This window comes from Harpia harpyja, chromosome 10 (genome assembly GCF_026419915.1).
Source record: "Harpia harpyja isolate bHarHar1 chromosome 10, bHarHar1 primary haplotype, whole genome shotgun sequence".
Taxonomy (NCBI): domain Eukaryota; kingdom Metazoa; phylum Chordata; class Aves; order Accipitriformes; family Accipitridae; genus Harpia; species Harpia harpyja.
Genome location: NC_068949.1, coordinates 14,935,541 through 14,959,944, shown reverse-complemented (window position 1 = coordinate 14,959,944; position 24,404 = coordinate 14,935,541). Strand labels below are relative to the sequence as shown.

The following is a 24,404-nucleotide window of genomic DNA, read 5'->3' as shown; positions in this document are numbered from 1 at the left end:
AATTAGGAAAGTTTTTGCATTGACTTCTGAAGATGTGGTTGTTTTCTGTTTGGTTTTTTTTTTTTTTTTTTTTCCACCGGCTGTGTAATATGAATTAGAAACTCTCTGATGTGCTTTGTGAACTATTTTACAGTGGAGTCTAGTGTGGCCAAACACTGGTGGACCATAAGCCTAATTACTGCGTCGAGCTATATCCAAGAGCCATATTAAAGGTTCTCTCTGTTTCCTAGGATCTGTTTGGCCAATGTTGTGGAAATTGTGCTTCATAACCTGTTAAAGAATTTGTATTGGTGCTTAAAGTACCTAACAGCATAAGGTATTTTACTTGCTAAACTATGTATCATAAATGAGAGATCTATTTCAAGGAACTAGTTGAGTGATCTTATTTCCTTCTCCCATTTGTTGACTTGGTATGCCATGCTGTCTGAGGGTATCAACAGAAACAAATGTCTCCCTCTGCAACTGTGATTTAAATTTGTGAAAATGGCCACATCAGTACTGGTTTTCAGGAAGACTTTTCTTGCAAAACTGTTACAACTTGCAAATAAGTAAGGGCTTTCTTTAAGCCACTTTACTATGATCACTCATATTTTGAAAAGAAGATATGCATTTTTCACTTCTTAGGACTGGAATTAAGTGCTTTAATTATCTTTTCATTCACCTTAGAGTGTTTGATCCACAGTTAATATTGCTTACTCTAAAAGAAGAGAAGGACTTGACTTGTGTATTAAAGGTGATTGAGTTATAGAGGCCCATCATGAAACTGTCTTTGGGGATGATTAAAGATGCCAAGCAATAGTGGCTGTCAGCGCTGCTTGGTCTGCTAGATCCCTGCATCCTTTCTGTTTAGAGCAACTGATCAAAGGGAAAATTTACAGCAGAGTCACATTTTTCAAGCTGAGAGGTCTAAGGGATGGCAGGTTCCAAAGTGTAACGTGCAGGGGCTGAGGGAAAAGGATATGTAGGAAGAAAGTGTGTTAACCAGATGGCTCTGCTTTACTGTTTTTGGGAGCCCTTGAAGGGAGTGAGGGAGAGATCAAGGCAGCAAGTTTCTGCCTGAGCAGAATTTCAGCCAAAGGGAGCTCTGTGCACGCTCTTCACCTAACTCGTTCAGCTCGACAAGGCTCAAGGTATACCCTGTAAATAAACTCCCTTGTAATTTACTTTTCATCTTTCCAAGCACGTTACTGTTGAATTGGACACTCTGTATGGTACTAATGGGGATCCTCTTTCTTTCTGGAAATGTACAAGGTCCTATTTGCCTTTCCATTCATATAAATTTAAAAAAAAAATAAATCTAATTTTTATAATTGTTTAATTACAGGGCTCCTGTTCATTAGAAGTTCCAGGCAATGGGAACCACTCAGTATTTGGCTCATTGATGTCTGTGTGCCCCTTGGCGACCTTTAGAACAATTCAATTAAAATGACCCAAAATACCTCTAGAGACCTGTCTCTCCAGGCTAAGCATGGATAGTATTGTCCTCTAGGGCTCCATTTAGGGAACTCTGTGTCTTTTTAAACATAAAGCATATGGGGATTCTACACTACTGCAAAAGCACAAAGCAAAACATAAGAAAGAAAAAATGTTGCATAACCTGTAACATTGCTCTGATAAACATACCACTAGTTACTACTGAAATACTCTGTGGTAAATGATAGAAGAGCAGACTTTAATCTAACAAATGAGAGGAGGGGGAAAAGAGAAAGAGATATTATTAGCAAACATAAACTGAATCATGACTATATATTCTCCAAAGAGGTGAAAACAACATCTATGTGTGTTTCCACTTAAGGCAGATTTCAACATAAGGGTACATTGATTATTTATTTGCTGCATCTAGAGATAACCACCATTCATTTAAATGAGTTTGAACAAACTTTAAGTAGTGACATTTAAGTATATTACAGGCAGTGTTTTTCAATTTTTAATTTTAGAATTATTTGTGCCATCTGAAAGCATTTTTGGTTCCTCATCTCAGCTCTTCTTGATACTATTCATTGCTCCTCTGCTTGTTACTGCGTCACATTTCGTAAACCGAATGATCTTGCTGTGATTTGTGCCAACATGGCTTACTGAATTGCCCTAATCTCCTGCTAAACTTGTCTGCCATTAGCTTAAGACTCAGAGTTTTGTAAGAATACCTCACTGACAGTGGATTGCCTAGGAAAACAATATGGTTTCCTTCATAAAACGTCTGTAGGACACAAATAGGAACTTCTCCATGTCCACCCCAAAAGCCGCAGTCCATCTGCACTTAGTCTTGGTCTTCCAGCCAAACTCTGTTTCCTGTAAACTGCATCTCTGAGAGAAAGAACACCAGTTTGTTTTTTGGGTGCATCATTGAAAAGATTGATATTGGATGTTTGGGTGCCCTTTCGTGAAGCAGCTATTTTTTTTTTTTTTACTTTATTTTTTTGTTCTTGATGGTCTTTCTTAGATTGACTAAGTCCAGGCTATAAGCAGCACATGCTGCTCTTTGCATATCAAAAATGCCAATGCAAAGTTATTGTCAAAACTTTTCAATTATTTCCCTCAAATACTTACGTCAACCTGTCTTAACATTTAGAGCTGTGTTAAGCTTAACACAGCAAATGCATTTTTGGTAGAAATGCAGCTATTTCTACCATTTATCTAACCTCCGAGAGGGAAGCAAATCCTGTATTCTGGGATGGAAGGCATTATAATTCTGTTGGTTCAGACATCAGGCTGCTTTGCCATAGTGCTGTAGAGAAATAACAAAGACGACAGCTCCTGTCCTGGGCAGCTGATGCTTCCAGTTATCTGACAGGCTATGATAAAGGAACACAATGAAGAACTGTGGCAAGGCAGGGGTGGAAGACTGAGGCAACAGCAGAGACTGTAGTCGAGGTGAAAGCAATTGAAAGTGGAAACAGAAATCGTATGTTGATATCCCTAAGAAACTGCCAAGGTATAAATTGTCCCTGGTAGTGCTTAGCCATTTCTTCCTGTGCTTGCTTGCCCTATGAGCAGCTTAGTGTTTACGGTTCCTGTTGGAGTCAGTAGTCCTAATTAGACCTTTAGCCAGTGATATAACTCCCTCCAACTTTATGCTGATATGAATGCACAGTGACCTATTTAAAAAAAATCAATCACAATTTCATTAATTGCATTAAAACCAGCAGTTGTGCTCAAAGGGAAACTAAGCTCTGATATTGGGCCATTTGATGACTTAATTAGGTACAGAAGTTAATGACAGGCAACCTTACTACAGCTGATACACTCCAATATTAACCTTCATTACGAGTGCTTTATTTTCATGGTTAATGTGTAAGAAAAATGCATCCTTTAAGTACTGATAAATTTAATGCAGATATATCCAATTCTAACTCTCTGTGCTTTAAGAAAGATACTTTTTTTTTATGCCTGTGTTTTTGTTTTATTTTTTAGAGAAAAAGAAGAGTTGCCATTTTGCCTGTAGTAGTTTTAGATATCTGTGAGCTTCTCTCATGAGACACCTTCTCTTGTGGAGATCAAAGAACAAAATCACTTCTATCGCATTTGCAGATCAGTGCAATATATCATTCTATGTGTGTTATGCTATTTGAATGACTGATCGAAATCAATTACACGAAAGTGTAAATTGATTTTTAAATAGATTAGAATAAGAAAACAGGAGACACACTATTCAGGATATATATCCAACCTGCTTCTTGATGTTTAATGGCTCAAGTTCTCGTAACCAAAGGCTTTAGTATTATATGTTGTAGCACTATCAGCACTGCTGAACTACAGTTCCTGAAGTCAGAAATCCTATACATTAAAAAGAAACCAAAAGATGGCATTTTATAAACCCCATGTTTCATTGTCCTATAAATAGAGATTAACAAATGCATAATGAGCACCCAGCAAGAATAATATTCCGTGTCTGTTAACTAGTTTATTAATCATAAGCAAGCAACTAACACTTTTCTGCCTCTTGCTGGTAATTTGGTTTGTAATATACATGGTGTTATTATCGTAAGGCTATGCTCATCTGTGAGTTAACATTTCAAGTTAGACACTGAGAACACAAGTGCCACCTGCTTTTTTTTTGTCTTCTGCTAATCATATTCCTCTAATGTGCATATACCAGCATTATGATTATATTGTAGTTTACAATAAAGATGGATTTCCAACGGCTGGAAATCAGATTTTCTTCTTCTAGAAGGGAGGGTGGTAACTGGCAATTAGGTTTAACGTAAGTCATAGTTGAAAGGAGTTGAAAGAAATTGCTTTTAAAATAAAAATAATGCCAGGTAGACAGAGTTTGCTTATGGATGGTGTAACCAGCTGTGCAGGAGAAATGTCAAAAGATGGTTATGGGAGCATTTGGAATGTAGAAAAATCAATTTAAAAGGGTGTTACATAAAAACTGTACCTTTTGTGATGATGTTGCCTTAAGACTATTATCCTGTATCCTGTCATTATGAGATTCTTTCTGTTGTAAAGTTATTCTACCTTCTCTCATATCACTCTCTTAATGTTATTTATTGTCTATTGTAGAAGGAAAGCAATGTGCTGCTTTTAGTCATGCAAGAAGTAGTGAACTAAACCATCTTGTTAAAAGAAAATAGATCAGCAAATCAAAACTGTGCTTTGGAACAGAGAAAGTATTAAAGAGAAAAGAACCCTTATAGTTTGGTACATCTCCTTTCTTTGTGCATTCGAAGTCCTGTTAGCTTATTTAAGGCCTTGTTGATGCTACATCCATGTAAAGGTTTTGGTTTTGCACCAGCAGTTCCTAGTGATTCCTTGGCAAGGATTCATGTCTCCCCAGATAACAGGTCATCTGAGACTTCCTCAGCTCTCAAGAAGGAAGATGGTTCTTACCAGCATTTATTTTGGTTTATGGCATTCTGGGGTTGACTTTTACACATAGTGAGTGGTACTTATTTTGGATGTTGCTGTGTTTTTATTCCAGAAAATACTTATTTTTGTAAGGAAAATTTCTTGCGAACATACAAAGGAGAGCTTTCTTCTCTTGCGAATTTTTTTGCACTGTTTGTCAGCAGATAATGTCATGAGAGGAATAAAACTGCCTCTTTGTCTTAATGAGGGGTGAGACCAGTAGCCTGATAATAGTTTCATTAATAGCTATTTGCCTATTAGTCAAAATGCATAAAAAATGATTATAGAACTGGGATTTGGACCTGTGGCCATGAATAGCTATTTATGGGTGGAACTTCAGCTTCCACTACAGTGTTTGTGGTGCAGCCACCTTGCTGCAATAGGCTGGCCCTGAGAGCTGCGTTGGCTTCTCTGGCTCCCTCCTTAGAGCCAGAGGTTGTGCTGTGGCTGTGGAGGAGGATTGCATTAATCCAACCAGAGTGGTGGTGGGAGGAGAAACAGTTCAAAGCCCAGGCTTAAAGCTATCCCTGGGGTGAGCCCACAGACTCAGTACTTGTGCAGTCAACCAGTTTGTTGCCCTTGTCTATGAGGGTGATCATTAAATCGTAAACAAGGGACTGATTTTTATGTTCTTGTTGTCTTTTTAGAGCAATGAGATATAGAAGGCTGGATTCTGTTCTAACTTGCACATCATTATCAAACTGCTAGAGGCAGCCACACTTTTTTGCAAGAGTATTCTTCATAAACTTTTCACTGGTGAGAAAATTAAAAAGAAGTGGAGAGGTGAAAATTTGAGCTACTGCTAAGAAGTCAGCCTGGACAAATTTCATGCATTTCAAACTGGCCAAGATTTTCTGACTACTGTGTGAGCTAGAGACCAAGAAATAAGGAATTAGAAAAGTGAGCTCTTAATTTTTATCTCTTGTTTCTAAAGGGAGACCTCTATATTTTACTTTTCTGCGTAGTTTTGTAAGAAGTGGGAAAGGCTTGGGTGATTGCAGTGTATGTGTGTGTTTCAGTCACTTTCCCACCTCTTTTTCAAGAATTTAAAATATAAAAAAAACCAACCAAAAACTAAGTTCCATGACAATGGACATGCAGGTAGACAAAAGAGGCCAAAATGAATAATGCTGCTGAGAGAAGGCTACACTGTAAGTTTATAAAGCAGTCTTGCGAAGTTCTGTTGTGTACAGAACCACACATGGCGTTAGTGGGTGTGTGGACAGACCACCTCAAAAAAATGTCCTAAGTGGAAATGTAAACACTTCAGTGAATTAGTAGATTTTGAGGACTAAGCAGCAAAGCTGAAAAGCTACTGTTAAAGGTCACCTTTTGGTTACTGTAAAAGACGAATGAACACTGTGCAGTAGTATATGATAACAATGAAGGAAAAGTGGGAGGTGACACTGCTGTGAAGCCCACCAAGCACTGCCTCACTGGTCAAGAACCAGGGGTTACCACCCCAGTGTTAAGAAACTTCTCTTGGCTTGAGTTTGAGGTCAGACCTGCTGCTGGCCATTTGGCTTTGCTTCCTCACCTATATTTTATTGTCTCTTGAAATCTGAAACAGTATACTGCGCAGTTGCCTGTGCTCCTCACCAGCATGGTTTATGAGCTACATACAAGCTAGTGCTGTCTGTGGCCTTGTGTTGAAAGGGAGCTGGCTCTTCCTTTAAATCCTCTCTGTAGAGTATTAATCCAAAGCAATTTATTATTTTTCCTGTGAGCTAGAAAGCTTATTCTTCTTGTGAGCTGTTTTGGTTATCTGTTGCTGTATTAATTTAGTGATCTGATCCTTTGAACCTATTGATTTAATTGTAACTGTTCACTCAATTTTGTTCATTGCATTATTCCATCTTTAGTTTAGTAAAACTGTATAGTGAATCAGCTTAGTACAACTATGGTTATTTAAATGTTTTTTTTTTTCTTGTTCAGTATTGAAATGAAATCCATAAATGCACAGAACAGATTTATTCCACTACATTGCAACAAGATGAGCTCAAGGTTACAGAAACCAACAGATGAGAAATTTGCTTGCCTCTTGGTTTTGTTTCCTCACCAGTGTTCAAGAGCCCCTTTTAGTCTCAGACAGTATCCTGAATCTGTTTCCCCTCTATAAGCAATATAAAGTTTGATTGTGTGCTAATGGAAAATCATTAGAGCTGGTGTGTTGCCACCTTCATCGATAGAAGGGTGTTTTCATCCTGAGCACAGAAAATCACTCCTAACTGCAGATGGTGAGAACTTCCGCTCCCGCATTTAGCAGTCTAAATGGAAGAAATCATTCACTGTGTTTTTAAAATGCATCCTCTAGGCCATATTAGCCAAAGCACAATAAAATACGATGGCAACCACTGATGGAATTGAACAGACAGGCTACTGCCAGTGAAAGTGAGAGAAGCTGTGGAATTGTGCCTGTGTACCTGTTTAGCAGGTGTCATGCAGGAACCACTCACATGGCTTAACCTTTGTAGAGAGCAGGGTGGCTTGCACTTTCCATCTCTTTAACACTGTTAGGCAAATTTCTAGGGTTGTTTTCTGTCTAGTGGCAGTTGGCCCTGTTGGGGGCCTACACAGCCAGGATATGTATCCACATGATGGAAACTTCTGATCTTGTGATTTTTACTAGTAATGAACTAGCTAAATACAATATAAGTGCATGATTGGACGATGATCTGCGACTTTGAAGGACCTGATACATTTTATTTCTGTTCATGTTGTTTTGTAGTCAGGCAATTATATGGGTGGGTGGGCAAAATGAAAAGGAACGATGTCACTGATGGAGGGCTTTAGCTTCTGGGGCCAGAAATGCTGCTGCTGAAAACAATGCTGAGCCCAGATTATAATGCAAAGTTACTCATCCCAGATTATTGCACAAAATCCATGCATCCATATCCACTTTTGCTTTGAAAAGGGAAGAGAGAAATTCTTCGTTACCAACATGTATCAGGCATTGTCAAAAATTTTGTTGAACTGGGTGTCTTGAGCATGCTGGGGTGAAAAGAAAAACACTTGTGGGAAAAAATATCTGTCAAACCAAGTACTGGACCTAATAATTACATATGCTTGTCAGGTTTTAAGAAAACAAAGTTGTGAGTTTTGTTTCCTTAAATGTATGAGGATATAACTGTGAATTGATAAAGTGTCCCAAGAAGCATGGTTTTGCAGGGATGTGTTTTGTTATAATTGTTCCTTACTATAATAGCTTTTCTCTTCAATGTGGAATTAGAGGGAAGTAGAAGTTCACTAAAAGGTGTCTGTAATGAATGTATTAAGAAGCTTCTTTTATGTGTATAATGCAAAGATGGTCGGTAGCTAGTTTGCAATAGAAGGAACTTACGAGCTTTCAAAAGATATCCAAGTAGGTGGCAACAGAGCAGTGGGAGAAGATTGAGTAGCTGAAGGAAAACTGTCCAGCAGCTCTCCATGGTGTAATAGTGCTGAGAGAAATTGCATTCCTCCGGGTGGGGTAAGGCTCTGAACAACCATGGCAGTGAAACGAGTGACCTGCGGAGAAGTGACAATTTCACTGTGGTGATCCTAGGCCAATCTGATTTTCTTCTCTTATTGTATGGAAATTTTGGTTTTGCCCCATGCTGAGGGGAGGGCAAGACTCTCTGTTGTGTGGACTGTTCCTAAATCAAATGCAGAAGGTTGTCAGGGTTCAGGAGGACTATGGCACTTGTTGCTGGTCCTCCCGTGCCCCCTCTCTGTAAGCCCTGTTAATTCAGTTGACATAGATGAAGGTAGTGGAGCAGCTATGGCCTTTATTAATTTCTTAGGACTGGTTTGCCCTTAATTAAGTGGAAAACCTTGAATGCAGGTTGGAAAGAGAGGCTTGGTTTAAACAATAGGGCTTAAGGGTTGGCAAATGCTGCTCTGTCACCTATCTCTCCTAAATGCATTTTACTTGGTAAATTATAGGAACTATGTGAAGTGATTGAATAATGGATGCATCCTCAGTTAGTGTTTCTACTGGATTTCTTTGGGCCGTGACTGTAAATCTGCCTCTTGAGAGGGAAACCTGTCTGTCTTAATAAGCTCAAGTCAGGTGGTGGAGTCAAAGCTCTCTGAATAAACCACTGAGGAAAGTAAAATATAATTTATCCATAATGGTAAGTCCATCAAAAGGATAAGTGACTAATAACAATTTATAGGTAATGCTCCAAACAAGGCTCAGAAACAGAATCTTGCTTTATTGTAACACAGGACATAAAGGTCACTGTGTACTTCACGTTTTCATATTCCTGGTGTTTGTACATCTTGAGAGTGAAACAAGGAGTTTGTGGTAAGAAGGGTAAAGACTGACTATTCTTGGGTTTTCTCCTCCTACTGTGTGATGAAAAGGGTGTTTAGGTACTTGGGTAACGGGTTTTGTGGATCTGTAGAGGTGAAGGCATTGATGCACTCAATAGCCTGGCAGGAAGAAGCCAGAAGTGGAAAAGCATGGTCCTTGTGTGTTATTGCAAGAAATCTACTTTGCAAATTGGGATTAAGCTGGCAAAGCAGTAAAATAACTAGGAGGTTTTTACTAACTTGGGAGCCATTGAGGATATGAGAACAAAAGCACAATCTGCATAGAAATCTTGGAGAGGTATTTAAAAGTTATTTTTGGAATGGAGTAAGCAGCACCCCAGGGAAACTGGTCAAGTAATGATATGGTGGTGATAAATCTGGAGGACTGCTTGGGAGCATGAAAACTCTGTAATGATTTTATACCCTCAAGTATGTAATTTAAAATGTAGGTGCAAGGATATGCTTTGGGTTGGAGGTTGATTCCCCCCCACCCCAATTTACTTAATGTGAAGTGTTCTTCCACGAGTGGTTTGCCTACTTGCTTGTAGACTCTTGTGTGACTCAGAGCAGTATGTGAAGAATCTGCCTCTGTTTCCAGGGAGCAGAAATCCCTACCTAAGTATGCTCTAAAAGGTCAAATTCAATTTAATAAATTTATCTCTCAGGAAAACAAGCATCTTTCTTACCTAAAGGGGGAAAAAAAAAAAAAAGGGTTTGCATTTAAAAAAAAGCCCTAAAGCATATTATAGTTGTGAAAGTGTGAAGTGCTAAAAGCTCATATTACTGAAACCATACTGGTGTAAATCCTCAATACGTGTTGAAGTCAGTAGCATTACTGGTAATTCTATTATATAGTCTCTGTAAAGAAAGGAGAGCTGCTGGGAAATGCAATTCAAATTTGGTCTTAAAGTACTTATCTAAGGGCTGTACCCTGTTAGCATTTTTAAAATAAGAGTTGTAATTGATGCCATTGCTTAAAAATCAATGTTGCCTGGTATAGTCATGTGTGATAATACAGCACTGCAGCAAAGCGAGCTATTTCAACTGCAGACTTGCATTCAGCTAGATAGTATATAGCTGTAGTATAATATATTGCTGTATAATGCAGCACAGTTTAGACTGGAAGCTTGATAGAGTGTATTTAGTGATATTATGAAGATATCGGAGAACTTGGGAGCTTTAAAAACCACTGGTCAGTGAAGTTTCACAAGGGTGCTGTGACAGGGACTGTGACTCATGGAGTGCTGGATGCTTAAAGTGGCATCTGTTTTTTATGCTCCCTGCCCTTTGCATAAACCCTTTACCACAATATCTCAGTTATCAGAAGACCAGAAAAAATGTTCAGGCCTCCTCATACTCTTTCTCTCAGAACTAGTGAGTCAGGTGTGTAGAGTAATAGTTTTAAGTTCATTTCTAATAGGAATCAATAAAAAGAGGTCATTGTTTCCAGTGCTTTCAGGTGTTGTGTACCAGGAACTGAAGTGTTTTGGAGCTCTTGAACTAATTTGTATTTTTTCTGTGACTTAAACATATACAGTATAGCAATAACACCCAGATGGTGCTATATGGAATGCTACAAAGCCATGTGGTCCTGGGCTGCCTATTTCCACTGGCCACTCTACAAAGACTACCAGAAACATACCCATGATATACACTTATGTTTTCGACTGAGGTTGTGTAAATGGGAATGGATATGTGGTGAAGGGATGAGGCACCACTGCGATGTGGCTTACGTGACTTAAACCAATTGGAAAGGTTGTGAATGCCTGGGTGTGTTTGTAGGCAGGAGTGCGTGTGGAAATAGCTGCTTTTAAGGGAGCAGCATAAAATGCCCACAGAAAATCAGCCTGACACGAACAAACTTCCTGACACAGGGAAACCTGGGTTAGAAAGCTACTGCTCCATTCATACGCACAAACACCCTCTACAGCCTAGAAGTAGGAAGGAAGCAGTGTACTTTTCTTCTTCTCTTCTCTCCCCCTTTCTCACCAGGCCATATGGAAATATTTCCAGGTGGTTTTTTTTTTTCCCTCTTTCTCAAAAGAGGTGTATATTCTTCCCCTGCTCCTTCCCCAACACCTAGTCATCAGGACCTCCCTTTCTCAGGTGGGAGACCTATTTCACATGCCTACTCTAGCAGAATTGAAGAAATGACTTGAATGTAACTAAGAGGTGTGTACAACCAGCTTGTAGTTCTGGATGCGCTTGTCTCTACAGCTTTTCCTATCTGGCTCAATATAAGGTGTTGTCCCCTGACCTCCCTGCCCCCGATTAAAAAATTGAAAGAAAAAATTCATTAGGCAACTGAAGTCCTGTCACTCTAGTCAGCAATGGAGCTTGGATACTGAACGTTTGTATCCGGATGCAGCTACATGGAATGGGCTGGCCTCAAGGACCCCACGAAGCATTTTCTGTTTGAAATTATTTTAAATATGAGAAAACTTTTTCTAGTCTCTGTGTGATTTACAAACTTGAAATTACTTAAAATTACCTCTTTGACCAGCCAAAAATAAACGTACTGTGTTTCCCCTACACCTCCTAGAGAATTAGGACAGCTGACTGCGTGCAGTAACTGAGGAAAGGAACTTGATGTTCTTGTTCACCCTTAAATTGAGAACTGAATACAATGTTCATGCAACAGTCCACTCAATTAGTCATGAAATGAATCGGTGACGGTGGTGGGAATGGAGCCCAGGAATCATGGCCCCTCTGCTCCAAAAGCTGGATTGCACTGCCTTTAAAAAAAATCCCCTTTTTTTGAGTAGGAAATTTAAGAAATACCATGACAGTTTACCATACTGGTTGGCTTGATTTATTTTTTCCTTTTTTTTTTTTTTCTTTCTTTCTTTCTTTCCTCTAAGAGACAAAATTACAATAAGCAAAGGCTTTGCTAGGATAGATTTTGAAGTCAGGCATACCATGAGAGTAAAGCTGATGTTTCTGTTATAAAATCTTCATTTCATCCCTTCCTGGAAACATGAATATGAATTATGAACTCCATGACTGGTAACATTTTCCTGAAGAGAATACAGATCCCTGGGAGAAGGTATTCTCTCCTGCTCTATATGTGTAACTGACATTAATGCTAATGGAGTCACTGAAAAGGCAAATATGCCCTTGTTTGTACAAATGGCTGCAAAGTAGATGTTGCAAAAAAACCCAACCCCCAAACCCACAAAACTACTCCATGACACAGCACTGCAAGTCAAAAGAGAGAACATACCAGCTGGGAGAAGTGGCCCATTGTGAGATGGTCATTAAATATAATATGGTTTAGAATGGACTGTTGAGAAAGATCAGGTTTTCTTAAAGGTAAAATTACTTTCCACTTAGAGTACTTTCCATTGTGAGGCTTTTAAAGGACTCTGCACACACAAACTGCATCAGTATTTAGTGATGGCGAAGGACTGAGCTAGTACAATTGAAAAGGTCCCTATTCTTTGCATGAGATGCAGCAAAGGGCAGTGTTCAAGTTTCTGGCTTGTAGCAAAATCTTTCTCCTTACATCAATTCTCAGTGGAGTTTGCAGTGAAGTAGGAACAAACACAGGATCAGTTACTCTGTCTTGGCTGCAGGGCAAACCTTCTCCAATGTACGTGTTCAGACTTTTCTGGCTATCTATCTCCTTCACCATGCAGCAGCATCTACTTTACTGGTTTTGTTACTGTCTAGATGGGTAAAACGAGAAGTAGCAAGAATATGACTTTTCCAGAGTCTTCAGCCAACTGAAGTGAGCTGTAGGATAACTTCTAGTAACTTGCTTTTTCCTCTGGCTGACATACCCACCCTGCAGTTTCAATCAGTTCTAACAAAGCAGGGATATATTCTCACGGTCAAGTGTTGATAAGTTTTATAACAGTAGGAGTACTGGGAAATGTATTCACAATGAAGTATCTATACAGTGTCGGTGTCATTCTTGGCCTACCTGAGAAAGTGTGAGGTCAGTCAGTATGTATTTATGGTGGCTACACAAGTAAAGAGATCTGGGGTTTTTCTTGTTTTGGTTTTCCTTTTTGGATTTGCCTGTCTCTATGTGTTGCTGTGATGGCAGAGGACAGCTCTTCTAGCAATGTCTCATCATCTGTAGTAGGCAGCTCATCGAACAGCTTATGAGACTGGACAATGTGTACAGTGTGTGTGGATCAATAAGAGGCACGCAAGATGGTTTTGAATAGCTTGTAACGAGTTGGACAATGGATGCAGTATCATTTCTACTCTCTTGTCTGCCTTAACATCCAGGAGCAGGAGTTCCCCTGGAGAGGGTGTCCTGGTTTCAGCTGGGATAGAGTTAACTGTCTTCCTAGTAGCTGGTATGGTGCTATGTTTTGAGTTCAGAGCGAAGAATGTTGATAACACTGATGTTTTCAGTTGTTGCTCAGTAGTGTTTAGACTAAAGTCAAGGATTTTTCAGCTTCTCATGCCCAGCCAGCGAGAAAGCTGGAGGGGCACAAGAAGTTGGCACAGGACACAGCCAGGGCAGCTGACCCAAACTGGCCAACGGTGTATTCCATACCATGTGACGTCCCATCTAGTATAGGAACAGGGAAGTGGGGGGCAGGGATTCGCCGCTCGGGGACTGGCTGGGTGTCGGTTGGCGGGTGGTGAGCAATTGCACTGCGCATCATTTGTACATTCCAATCCTTTCATTATTGCTGTTGTCATTTTATTAGTGTTATCATTATCGTTATTAGTTTCTTCTTTTCTGTTCTATTAAACCGTTCTTATCTCAACCCACGGGTTTTGCTTCTTTTCCCGATTTTCTCCCCCATCCCACTGGGTGGGGAGGATTGAGTGAGCGGCTGCGTGGTGTTTAGTTGCTGGCTGGGGTTAAACCACGACAGAGGGTTATATGTGTTTGGTGAAGAATCTTGTAAATTTCTTTTCCCCCCTCAGATGAGTGCCAATGAAATTAGTTCAGAGATCATCTTGATATGGCTACTATTAAATTATGAATAATTAGCAAACATTTTTACTTGGGGAGCTCGCATCCTTATGAATCTGTACTATAAAAGATGGCAACCATACCTACTTTGCTGCCCCCCCCCCCTTTTTTTTTCTTTTCCCCTTAGAAAAAAAAAGAAAGGATCCCTGCTCAGGAAAACAAGCTTACAGAGTTTAGCCTTTTCCAGTCAGTGACCAGTAGATATAACAACAAGGAGCTTGCTTAGCAGCAAAGGGGAAAGGGTTTTTCCTGTAACTACGAGTTATGCTTGCATCCCAAATGGCAATGACAAAGGATTCCTTGGCCACCTGTGTGTTAGAGCTCTCCATAAGATACATATTGGTGATATTAAAATGTTGTGAATAAACAGATTCCTTTTGAGTTTCTTCTGAATCAAAGTGTTTATTAAATACAAATGCCAAGATAGACATTAAATTTACCAACACTGATACAGCTTGCCTTGGACTACATTAAGAGTGCATTTATGCAACTACAAAAATGTGGGAGGCTGGAAAAGCCTATATAGGCCCTCATCTATTGTAAAGAAAACACCCGTTAAAGAAAAATAGGGTGTGAAAAGGCACAGTTGGAAGAGAGGAGTAGGGAAGTAAATATAAATCTTATCAAGATGCAACAGATATTGAACTGATGGAATTAAGCAAACATAAGTATGAATTAAATCAAATCTAGGCTGTGTGTACTCTGCTGAATTAAATCAGGTAAAAATCTGGAAATAATAGTGCTTTGCCTTCTTTATGGCATCTTAAAAGACATGTCAATCCAAATAAAGTGTTGACTATAGCAAAGTTTCAGACCGTTTGTAGGTAGACAACAAATTAATCAAGAACGTCAACTGTCCCATGAAAAACCTCTATAATTCAGCAGCCTCTTCTTGCAGAGAGAATCTAGTCCATTTACTCCTGGAAGATTATCATACTATGCTATCAACCACAAAAAGAGAAAAGAAGGTTTCAATAAGCTAAAGGAAGCTTCAGCAAAGCACCTGAAACCTCGGGCTGTCACCACAGATGAATGACAGTCAAGTGACTTCTTAAACATAAACATCCACAAACTTAGGAATGTAAAGTAGATTTGAGGTTTTGCATTACTATTTCCAAAGAGAAGCAGAGCTGTTAAATTTCTTATTCTAAACTGCAATGAAATCTGACTTTTTGTGTGTGTGTGTTAACTGTAGGCGTCTTGGCTATTAGGGAACAAGGTAGACTTACCATGTTGTGTACTCGTATCTTTTTGATTATTTTTTGTTTTCATTCTTCCAACTCCATAGTCTGAGCAGCTAACAATTGGAGATACTTGCTGCATCTTTATTCTGTATAACTGATACAGAGAAGGAGTTCCATTCACTTTCAGCGGGAATAATAATCATTGCTACACGTACACACGTAGATATATACAAACATATTTTCGGGGTTAGCTCTTAGCTAGGTGTAAATGCATGGGCCATTATGGATCTGTGCTGTCAGGGGGACTAGAGAATCACCACCAACCCCTTCCCCCTGCTAGAGATAAAGATTCTTGAGAAAATGCTAAGGGTAGCTTTGGAGAAGACTATTTCCCTGTCTGAACTACCCAGACTGTGAGTCTTTTTTTTCTCTTCTTCCTCTTCCCAAACAAGAACCAGAATTTCCCTCCAGCGCTTCTCATGCTGTTTTAAGCACCTAACATTGTCCCAATTTTTTTGTGGAGAAGCCTCAGCTTAGCTATAGTAAATGGGTGGAAGCTAGGAGAAGACAGGAGAAATGCTGAATCTTAAAGCACTCCATTTATTCTGAGCATAGGCTATAATATGATAAAAGTCTCAATGTTCTAGTCTTGCAGAGCTCCTGCTTATGAAGCAGCTTTGTAAATTCTCAGTAAACATGAGGAGCTTTCCAGATCCGGGCATATCCTGCAGCTGTAGTTCTGGTGATGTCTTTCAAAATGTGCCTCATTCATGTTGTGGCAGCACAGAGGGACAGAGCCCTGGGCACAAGGCTCTGAGCGTGGCACTGCACAGGCCTTTCAGTTGACCTTTCTAGGATATCCTATGTTTCTAATGACAATGTAGTTTTCAGAGCCTTACTCAAGCCATTCTGTTGTGGTAGCAAACCCCATTCAGTACAGGTTTCATACCACGTTTGTTCTGACAACTGAAATAAGCACAGCAATAGCTCATGATAGGTTGACTGAAAATCAGCACAGTGGTTTGCAAAGGTAATAGAGCTGTTAGAGATGTGCATAGAATTTCATCCGTTGCCACGGAGTTGAACTTTGAATAGTGACTGTCACTTGAGTTGGGTATTTACCTTGCGTATTGCTAATGAGATGTCATTCTTCAATTGGTACTGTAAATCCAGTGGTACCTTATGTAATAAAGTGTAATGAGTTGTCCCTTACACAATGATGATGGAATATCACGGTGACTTATAACATTCTTAATATGCAAAATGTTGGCAAATGGATTAGCCTTTTAGTGCCGACTGCTGCATCTAAACAACGTACACCCACCACAAAATGTCAGTGCTCTTCTGATGGCAAATGATGAATGGCAGAATTGAAATGTGCGCTCTCATTTATACTGGGCTTAGCAATGCAACTTCGATAGCCTTTTTGGAAGGAGGGAAATAATAGAGGAAGCAGTAAGTGTTATGAAAAACATAATCCAAGCCAAAGTTTAAAAAAAAAAAAAAAGGTGGAGGGTGAAGAGAAAGAAAAGATAATGCAGATAATGGGAAAGAAAAAGTAGTGCAGCCTGACTTAAATCAAGTTTAAACCCAGACACAATGAAGTTTTGATGCTGCAACTCTCCACCTTGCAGAGATGCTACTGAAGTTGCAGTTCTTCTCTTTGGTGTGGTGGATCCATTTAGGTCTTGTTGTACTTTGCATGTTACAAATCAGGTTTTATGGCATTTGAGAATTCTTCTAGGCATTTTCCTCATTTGTTGTTGTCCTCTGGCTGTGCCAAATAGCCTTCTGCCCTTTCAGTTGGTCTGTTTTATAGCATTCTGTGGGCCCCTGTCCTTTTTTCCCCCCTTTTGGCTGGGACTGGATCCTTTTCTGTATGCAGTGCTTGCTTGGGGATTTCAGAGGAAATATTGTAACTTGTCCAATTCACTGGGTTTAGATTTTTAATATTTTATATTACTATTTTACTGTTATTAAAACAGCAGCCAGAGGCATCCCAGCTGAAGTGAAGATCTCACTGTACAAACTTAACTAAGAGGCAAGCCTGCTCTCAAGTGCTTGCAGTGTAACTGACTGGTGTTTGGATGCCTGTATAAATCGCGGGTTTAATAGCTGCATATTTCTACAGGTTTCAGGCTAGGATGCCAAAGAACTTTTCAAACACAAATAAATTTAACCTCCTTTCCTATATGGAAGTCAGAGATTGGTTCTGTGGTAACACTTCCCCCCTCTCTAATTCCCACACATGTACTTGTTAGTGACATATATATGACTGTGGTCAATATAGGTGCTTAACTTTTTAAAGAGCCTGTGTAAGTCACTAAGTGCATATTGATTTGAAGCAAATGTAAATTAGAATTAATTTTGACTTGCTAACGTAGTCAAATAAGGAACATTTCTATTGATCTTTGTCCCAGAAGCCAATTATCTGGATTAAGTGTTTTTATTACATGAAATACAGCATATAGCATGTATCATTCTGCATTGATCAGTGTGAAATTGCATATTTAAGACAAGGACTGTAAGTAAGAGTTGTTAACAAGTGATTTATTTTTAAAAAGTATATCTTGTTTTATTTACCCCCCACTTTTCCCTGTTCAAAAGCTGTGCTTGTAACTACCACTGAATAGGAGGCTGTTGACGCATGTGGATCAACAGGGATTCTTGCTCATATCATTTCCATTTTGGCTTCCTTCCCTTTTACTCTGCTCCATCTATACTGTGTTCCCCCCCGCTTCGGCCTCCCCAGCCATTGTAAAGCTTATCTATATTTCCCACTCCTTAGCATTAAGCAGTTTTTGCCATAGTGTGCTCTGCACGAAAAAAACGTTTTCTATATTAAATAAATACATCGCAGCCATCTCTCCTGCAAGTAAGCAACGCTGAGTATCTGGAGAATTCAGTAGCGCATGTACAGGTGACGGTTATAAAAAGTGTGCTGAATTTACATGGCGGGGCCGGTGTAACGGCAGGGGGAAACGGGCCCTTGGCCCCTCTGTGGACAGGCTGCCGGGGTGAAGCAGGCGGGGGCCTGATCCGTCCCCCGCCGAGGCTCTGAGCTCTGGCGTTACCTCCCCGGGAGCAGGATGCGGCCACAGCGCTCTGTTACCAGACTTGTGCTTGCGAGACGGCGACCTCCGGGAATCGCTCTGCCTCCTGTTATCCACATGCTGACATTATCTATATGTATCGCTATCGCGGTCCGTGCCTCAGCCCCACAGCAACTTAATAATCTTGGTAACATCCTGCTCCCAACTCATTTTCTTGGCAGTAGTTTTAATTACGTTTCGGGCTCCTGAATGAATTTGTTTTCTCTGGATCCTTGGCATATTGAGACGCTTGTCACGTTTGGGTGCCTGCAATCACTGATGCGTTTGTTTTAGGGGATGAATTAGTCTTCTGAGCCTGAGCATGTCCAATTTATGAATTAGATTTCATTGAAAGCTAGAACAAAACAAAACAAGAAACGGTTTTGCTGTACCGCTTTTCTCCCCCACCCCCTCGCCCCCAGCGCGGGGGTAAACCCCTCGCATTTCCATTTCGCTCGTCAAACGCGGATCGTGTCCCGGGCCCCAGCGGAGCGGAAGGAAGAAGGGGCATCCCCCTCACCTCGGCGCGGTGCCCCCGCGCCGTCCCCGGTCCCCGAAGTTGGGCGAGCAGCAGCAGGCTCGCAGCCCCGCGCCCTTACCTCCGGGGGCGTCCCGCCGCGCCGCGCAGTGCCGAACCGAGCCGAGCCGGCCTCGCTCCGGGCGGGGGCTGCGGGAGGCCGCGCAATGCAGGGCGCTGGGCGCCCTCCGGGCGGGGGCTGCAGCCCCGCGGGAGAGCCTGCGCCCGGCAACCGGGGAGCTGCCGAGCCGCCTGGCCTCGCCCCCTCCTCCGCTCCCTGCGCTTGGAGCATCGGCCCCCCACCCCTTTCCCCCGGGAGATATACATGCATTACATATATACAGAGAGAGCGAGCGAGAAAAGCAGACCTATCTGTAATTCTGGGTATATCTGAATACATTTAATTGCAATTAATTTCCCTGTTCTTGCACAGCCATCCCGCTTCCTCGCGGAGCCGCCAGCTCCCCACCGTGCCGCCCGCCCGGGCGCCCCGCTGCCCGCGCCCCGCCGCCGCGCCGTGCCCCGGCGGCACCGAGCGCCGAGGCTCCGCAGTCACGTGGCGCGGGGGGCGGGCGGCGGCGGCGGCGGGGGGGCCGCTCCGCAGTTCGCGGTCTGCCGGCGCCCCGGCACACACCGAGCGCCGGAGGCTCCGCCGCGCCGCCTGCCAACCCGGGATCTACCTCCGTGCTTTTTGAGCCCCGGCTTTTTTTTTTTTTCTTCTCCCCGCCACCCGTCTTCCTCAAGCTTGGAAAATTCTTGGGGCGCTGGGGGAATTTGGGATTTTTTTCTAAGGGGGGGTGTCTGGGCATCTCCCCCCCGCGCCCGCTGCCGTGCTCCACCTGCCCTTGCGCCTTTTTTCTTCTTTTCCCGTCTGTCTCTCCGCTAAACCCGGGCTGATGTGCTGTGCGAGAGGCTGGAAATGGAAGTGTTGATGCTCTGGCTTTTCCCCTGGATATTTCAGTGCGTTTCGGTGCGGGCGGACTCCATCATCCACATTGGTAAGAGAGGAAGCGGGGGGGGGGTGTTGGAGGGAGGCGGCAGATAAATAAATAAATGAAGGGAGCGTCTCGTTTAACCGCGGTAATGTCACAGGCAGCGGTTGAACGCAACTCCGCGGAGAGCCAGGAGGAGGGAAGGGAGAAAGGCAGCTGAATTCCCCCGATTGTAAAGTTAGGGGCGAAATGCCGGCTGTGCGCCGGGGCCGCCGCTGCGGTCTCCCATGTGGCTGGGGAGCCTGTGCTTGGACCTGTTTGCGTGGAAAGGCTTTCTCCCCCCCCCACCCCCCCGCCGCCTCCTCGCCACCGAAAACAAACAACCGCCCCCAACACCCGAGCAGGAGAGAGGCATAATCTGTACGTGCACGTAGGGAGAACTTTCGGGGAGATAATCCCCTGGTTTCCATCCCCTGTCGTAGCAGGTGTCAGCCGAGCCGGAATGCGGAGGGGGGGGGACGAGGGGGAGGGACGACGACTTGGCTGGGAAAGGGTTAGAAAGGCGAGATTTGCAGCGGCTGTGTGTGTGTCTGTGTCTATGCGCGCAACTGTTGTGATTTGAATAAGATCTCATTAAAACCCCTGGGCAGCAAGAAGGCTGGATCAGCAGTGGGAGGAAGAGGGGTATGAATAAGAGGTAAAGGAAAGGCTGATGTGAACTTTATGGCTTCTGCGAGCGAGGCATGGTGATGTCCGCGGGAAGCCTGGCAAGCAAAAGCGAGGCTCTGCAGTCACCTTTTGGCTGGTGTTGAAAGGTACCAGCAGGAACGAAAATGAGGATGTTTAGTGGCGGAGGGGGGGGGGAGAGAATCACTTGTGGAGGATGATAGAGGAGGAGACGGGAGTACGGCCGGGCAATGAAAAAGCCGTAATTCCCACCAGCCTTTTGGGGAGGATGGGAGATCAAGAAAAGGAGGGGGCCGGGGCGGGCGCGACCCTGGCGAGGGGAGGCTCCACGGAGACGGGAGGAAAGTCCCGTGTCGACCCGGAGCGGGGAAGGGGAAAGGGGGACCAGCCCTGTAACAAGTTTCCCGGCAGGGGCGGCTCCGGGGCGGGCGGAGGAGGCTCCGGTCGGCGCCGCTCGCCTCCGGAGCCTGGGGGCGCAGCCAAGGCAGACAGCATTGCGGAGCCATTAAGGAGACGGGGTCAGCCCTGACCGCAGCGGGGGACTCCGGCCCGGGGGCGGTCCCCAGGGCTGGGCAGACCCCGGCGGCACCGGGGCCGGTCCCGCGGGGAGGCAGGGGGCCGGTGGGGCTGCCCTGGGGAAGTGCCCTGGCCGGGCTGTGTGTGTGTGTATGAGCGACACAGCCTCCGCGGCTCTTCCTCTTGGCCCCGCTTCTCCTGCGGGTGGACGGTATCACCGCGGCTTCTCCCCGCAGGAACTTCAGCCTGAGTGGTGTTTGCCAACTAACTCCTCGCAGAAATAGCGGTCCGGTGGGCAGGAGAGGCGAGCGGCTGTGTGCAGAGCTGTGATTTCACACGGGCAGTGCACGGAGGCTCCAGCCACAGTCACACACAGTGTGAATCAGCAGGACTTTTCCAGGCTGGGGGATAACGTTTTTTTTCTCATTTTGTTGCCAGCACTAGAGATCTCCCACTGCTGTGTAGAGCAGGGCAGTAAGCCTGGCGTGGGCACACACACGCTCCGTAGAGAGGGAATCTTATGTAACACACATCGCCAGATGTTTTCACGTTAACTGCATAAACAGGACAGTGAAATTCAAGCTTCCAGGTTACCGGACACAAATCCTGGCTTCACGTTCGCGTGTGCATGTGAGCCTCAACAAAACTGCTGCCCGAAAGGCAGCAGCCTAGGGAGCGGCGAAGCAGTGAGCAAAAAGTTGGTCGAATTCCCAAGCCTGCTCCCTTTCCCGTCACTGGCGAAGCGAGTCCCTCACCCCGGCGTGACTCCGGTTCAGGGCTCCGTAAATGCCGGGGGAGCAGAAGTGGCCGGGAGGAGGGTTGCGCTTCCCCGTGCCCGGGACGAGGCCGCGCAGCCGGTGGCGGCCGCCCACGCGTGGGCCCCGACCCCACAGGCACCCGGTGCCCCCGGAGCTGCCCCGCCTGGCACCGTGCGAGCCGGCTCGAGCTTTGCACGGCCCAGGGGGGAGCGGGGGTTCTGGTGCGGCGAGCGGGCGGGCCGAGCCGGTGAGGAGCGGGGCCGAGCCCTCCTCACCCTCTGCCGCCTTCCTCCCCTCAGGTGCCATTTTCGAAGGCAATGCTGCCAAAGACGACGAGGTGTTCAAGCAGGCGGTGTCGGATCTGAACCTCAATGACGACATCCTCCAGAGCGAGAAAATCACTTACTCCATCAAGCTCATAGAGGCCAACAACCCCTTCCATGCGGTGCAGGAAGGTGAGCGCCCCGGGGCGGCACCCACGGCGCGGGCGGGCTGGGCGCCGGGACGGGACGGGGCTGAGAGAGGACGGCCCCCGGCCCGGCCGGTTGGCGGGAGGCGGTTTCAGCGCCGTGACAGCCCGGACCCATCCTGGCGCTCGGCTGGAAACTTTTCTTCCGTCGGGGGTTGGCGCTGTCTTACAAGGAAAGGGGAGGGACGGCGCGGTGCGGCGGCTGCGGCGCCGTGCCCAGCCCAGCCCAGCCCAGCCGTGCCGTGCCGTGCCGTGCCGTGCCGTGCCCGGCCGCGCCGCGCCGGGCAGCCCAGCCCAGGCGGGGGGTGGCAGCCGCGGGAGAGCCGGCAGAGCAGGGGGGCTCCGGCTCGCTCCTGGATCCGCAAGCGCCCCCTCCCTCCGCCGCTGCGGCGCGAAGGCCGAGCCCCACCGCCGCCCCCGTCCCGTCCCGTCCCGTCCCCCAGCAGGGCCCAGGCGCGGACGCAGCGGGGCAGGGCAGACGAGGGGGTCCCGCCCGGAGCGGGGAGGGGGGTCGTGCGGCGCCGAGGGGCCGGGCAGGAGGACTCGACGCTGCGGGAACGGCTGCGGGAGGTGGCGGGGCACAAGCTGGCACCTCTCCCTGCGCATCTGCCCCCGTGCCCCTCAAGGGGAAGCAGAGCCGGGGCGGCCGGCGGCGACAGGGCGGCCCTCCGTGCGAGTGGAGCTCCCTCCCGGGTGGCTGGGGAGAGGGTAAGGTAGCCGAGTCGCCGGCTGAAAACCTTCCCAGAGTTTACAAGATCTGACAAGTAGCTACGCGAGTAAATAATTTCAGTTAGATTTTTGCAAAGGGAAACGTTTAAATTAATCAGCTTGCCTTTACAAATAAGACTTTAAAAAGATATTATTTGTGATTTAATGAAGCCAAGGTTAATTATGGCCTAGGTTATTTCAGAAGATGTGTTTTTCAGTAGTAATTATTCTAGAAACAGAGAGCTATTTATATACCCAGACTAGAATATTTAAAAAAATGATTCATCACCAGCCTTACCCTTAGTTTTACAGAGCACAGAGTGAATCTTTCCCTGTATGAAAATTTGCATTAATCCATATGTATTTATGTCTAGGTTGTGTACATGCAAATTATAGTTACAAAATTACATCAAATGTTAATTTTCATGAACTCTGAACAATTTCTTCTGCTATCTTTTTTCCTCAGAGTAGCTGCTAGTTAATATCATGCACATTCAGGAGAAACAGCAATATATACCTTTTCAAGGGCCTGATCCCATTAACAATAGGATTCCTCCTGCTGCTCTGAAAGCTTAGCAAGGCAGTATGAAAAAAATCTTTACGAAAATGGGAAGAAGGGGACTTTAAAACAAAACTCCACCCACATAGTCAGACACCAGAGGAAAATAAAAGTCTCTAAATAATGGCGGGTTGATTTATTGGCAAAGATTAACTCTGAACAATTGGATCTTCTTACATTTGCAAAAGCTCAGTGTCCTATATTGGAGCTTATTCATATTCATGGCAGTGACAGTAGTTGGCTGGCTGAACAATTGCTTTTAACAACGTCTCTTCTCAGAAGTAAAACTTTATGAAACTATTCTGAATGCCCTGGGATCTGAGTTGACAGTCTTGTGGACAGAGTCCCTTTGCTCAGTTTTGTTGAAAGCAGAAAAGCATGACCAACTAGAAGGTTCTTGATCTAGTAGGATTTTTTTTTAATTGGTTTGTTTGCTAACCTTGAAGATTAGTGTTGCATTTATGAAGACTACTATGAAAATAAAATTTCTCTGTTGAAAATCTATGCTGAAGCCACAGAAAAGACTCTGGTCAGATTTTTAATCTTTTTGGTACAGAATCTTTGTTCTACCTGAAGAATATGTGTAAATAAAGACGTTTCCTCCTACCACTTTCACAATGCTCTTTCAGGGCTCATGTGCCCATTGCAATTAGAATCACTCTTTGATGAACTGATCCCACACTGCAGAATTAAGGAAGTCGTTGGTGAATGTTCACAATTCCAAAGAGAACTTGCTCTCTGTCACTACTTCATTAAAGCATATCAATGTGTCTTCTTTTGGGAGGACTACAAAATGATCTTATCTGCGAGTAAAACCTTGCCACAGTGGGAGAGCTAAGAGGAGAGTATCAGACTTTGCTCAATTTCCTGGCTTGCTTTGTTGGTTCAGGTCG

General features: G+C 44.2%; 1 protein-coding gene and 1 long non-coding RNA gene across 8 annotated transcripts in view; one reads left to right on the top strand and one right to left on the bottom strand.

The window, feature by feature from the left end:
• Window positions 1-17,700: 17,700 nt before the first annotated feature.
• Window positions 17,701-19,595, bottom strand: LOC128147098 (uncharacterized). Its single transcript, XR_008236930.1, has 2 exons — window positions 18,965-19,595; window positions 17,701-18,720 (listed from the first exon to the last, which is right to left on the bottom strand). It is a non-coding gene; the product is annotated as an uncharacterized LOC128147098 (long non-coding RNA).
• The window catches only part of GRID1 (glutamate ionotropic receptor delta type subunit 1), a 557,494-nt gene continuing 552,683 nt past the window's right edge, over window positions 19,594-24,404 (top strand). For 6 of the 7 annotated variants that reach the window (XM_052799330.1, XM_052799329.1, XM_052799328.1 and 3 more), the window contains exons 1-2: window positions 19,594-19,880; window positions 22,075-22,230. In XM_052799330.1, the coding sequence (XP_052655290.1) occupies window positions 19,802-19,880; window positions 22,075-22,230 (235 nt within the window). In that variant the 5' untranslated portion in view covers window positions 19,594-19,801. Of the gene's footprint in view, window positions 19,881-20,397; window positions 20,512-22,074; window positions 22,231-24,404 lie in introns of those variants that run through there. The other variant, XM_052799332.1, reaches the window with a different exon arrangement.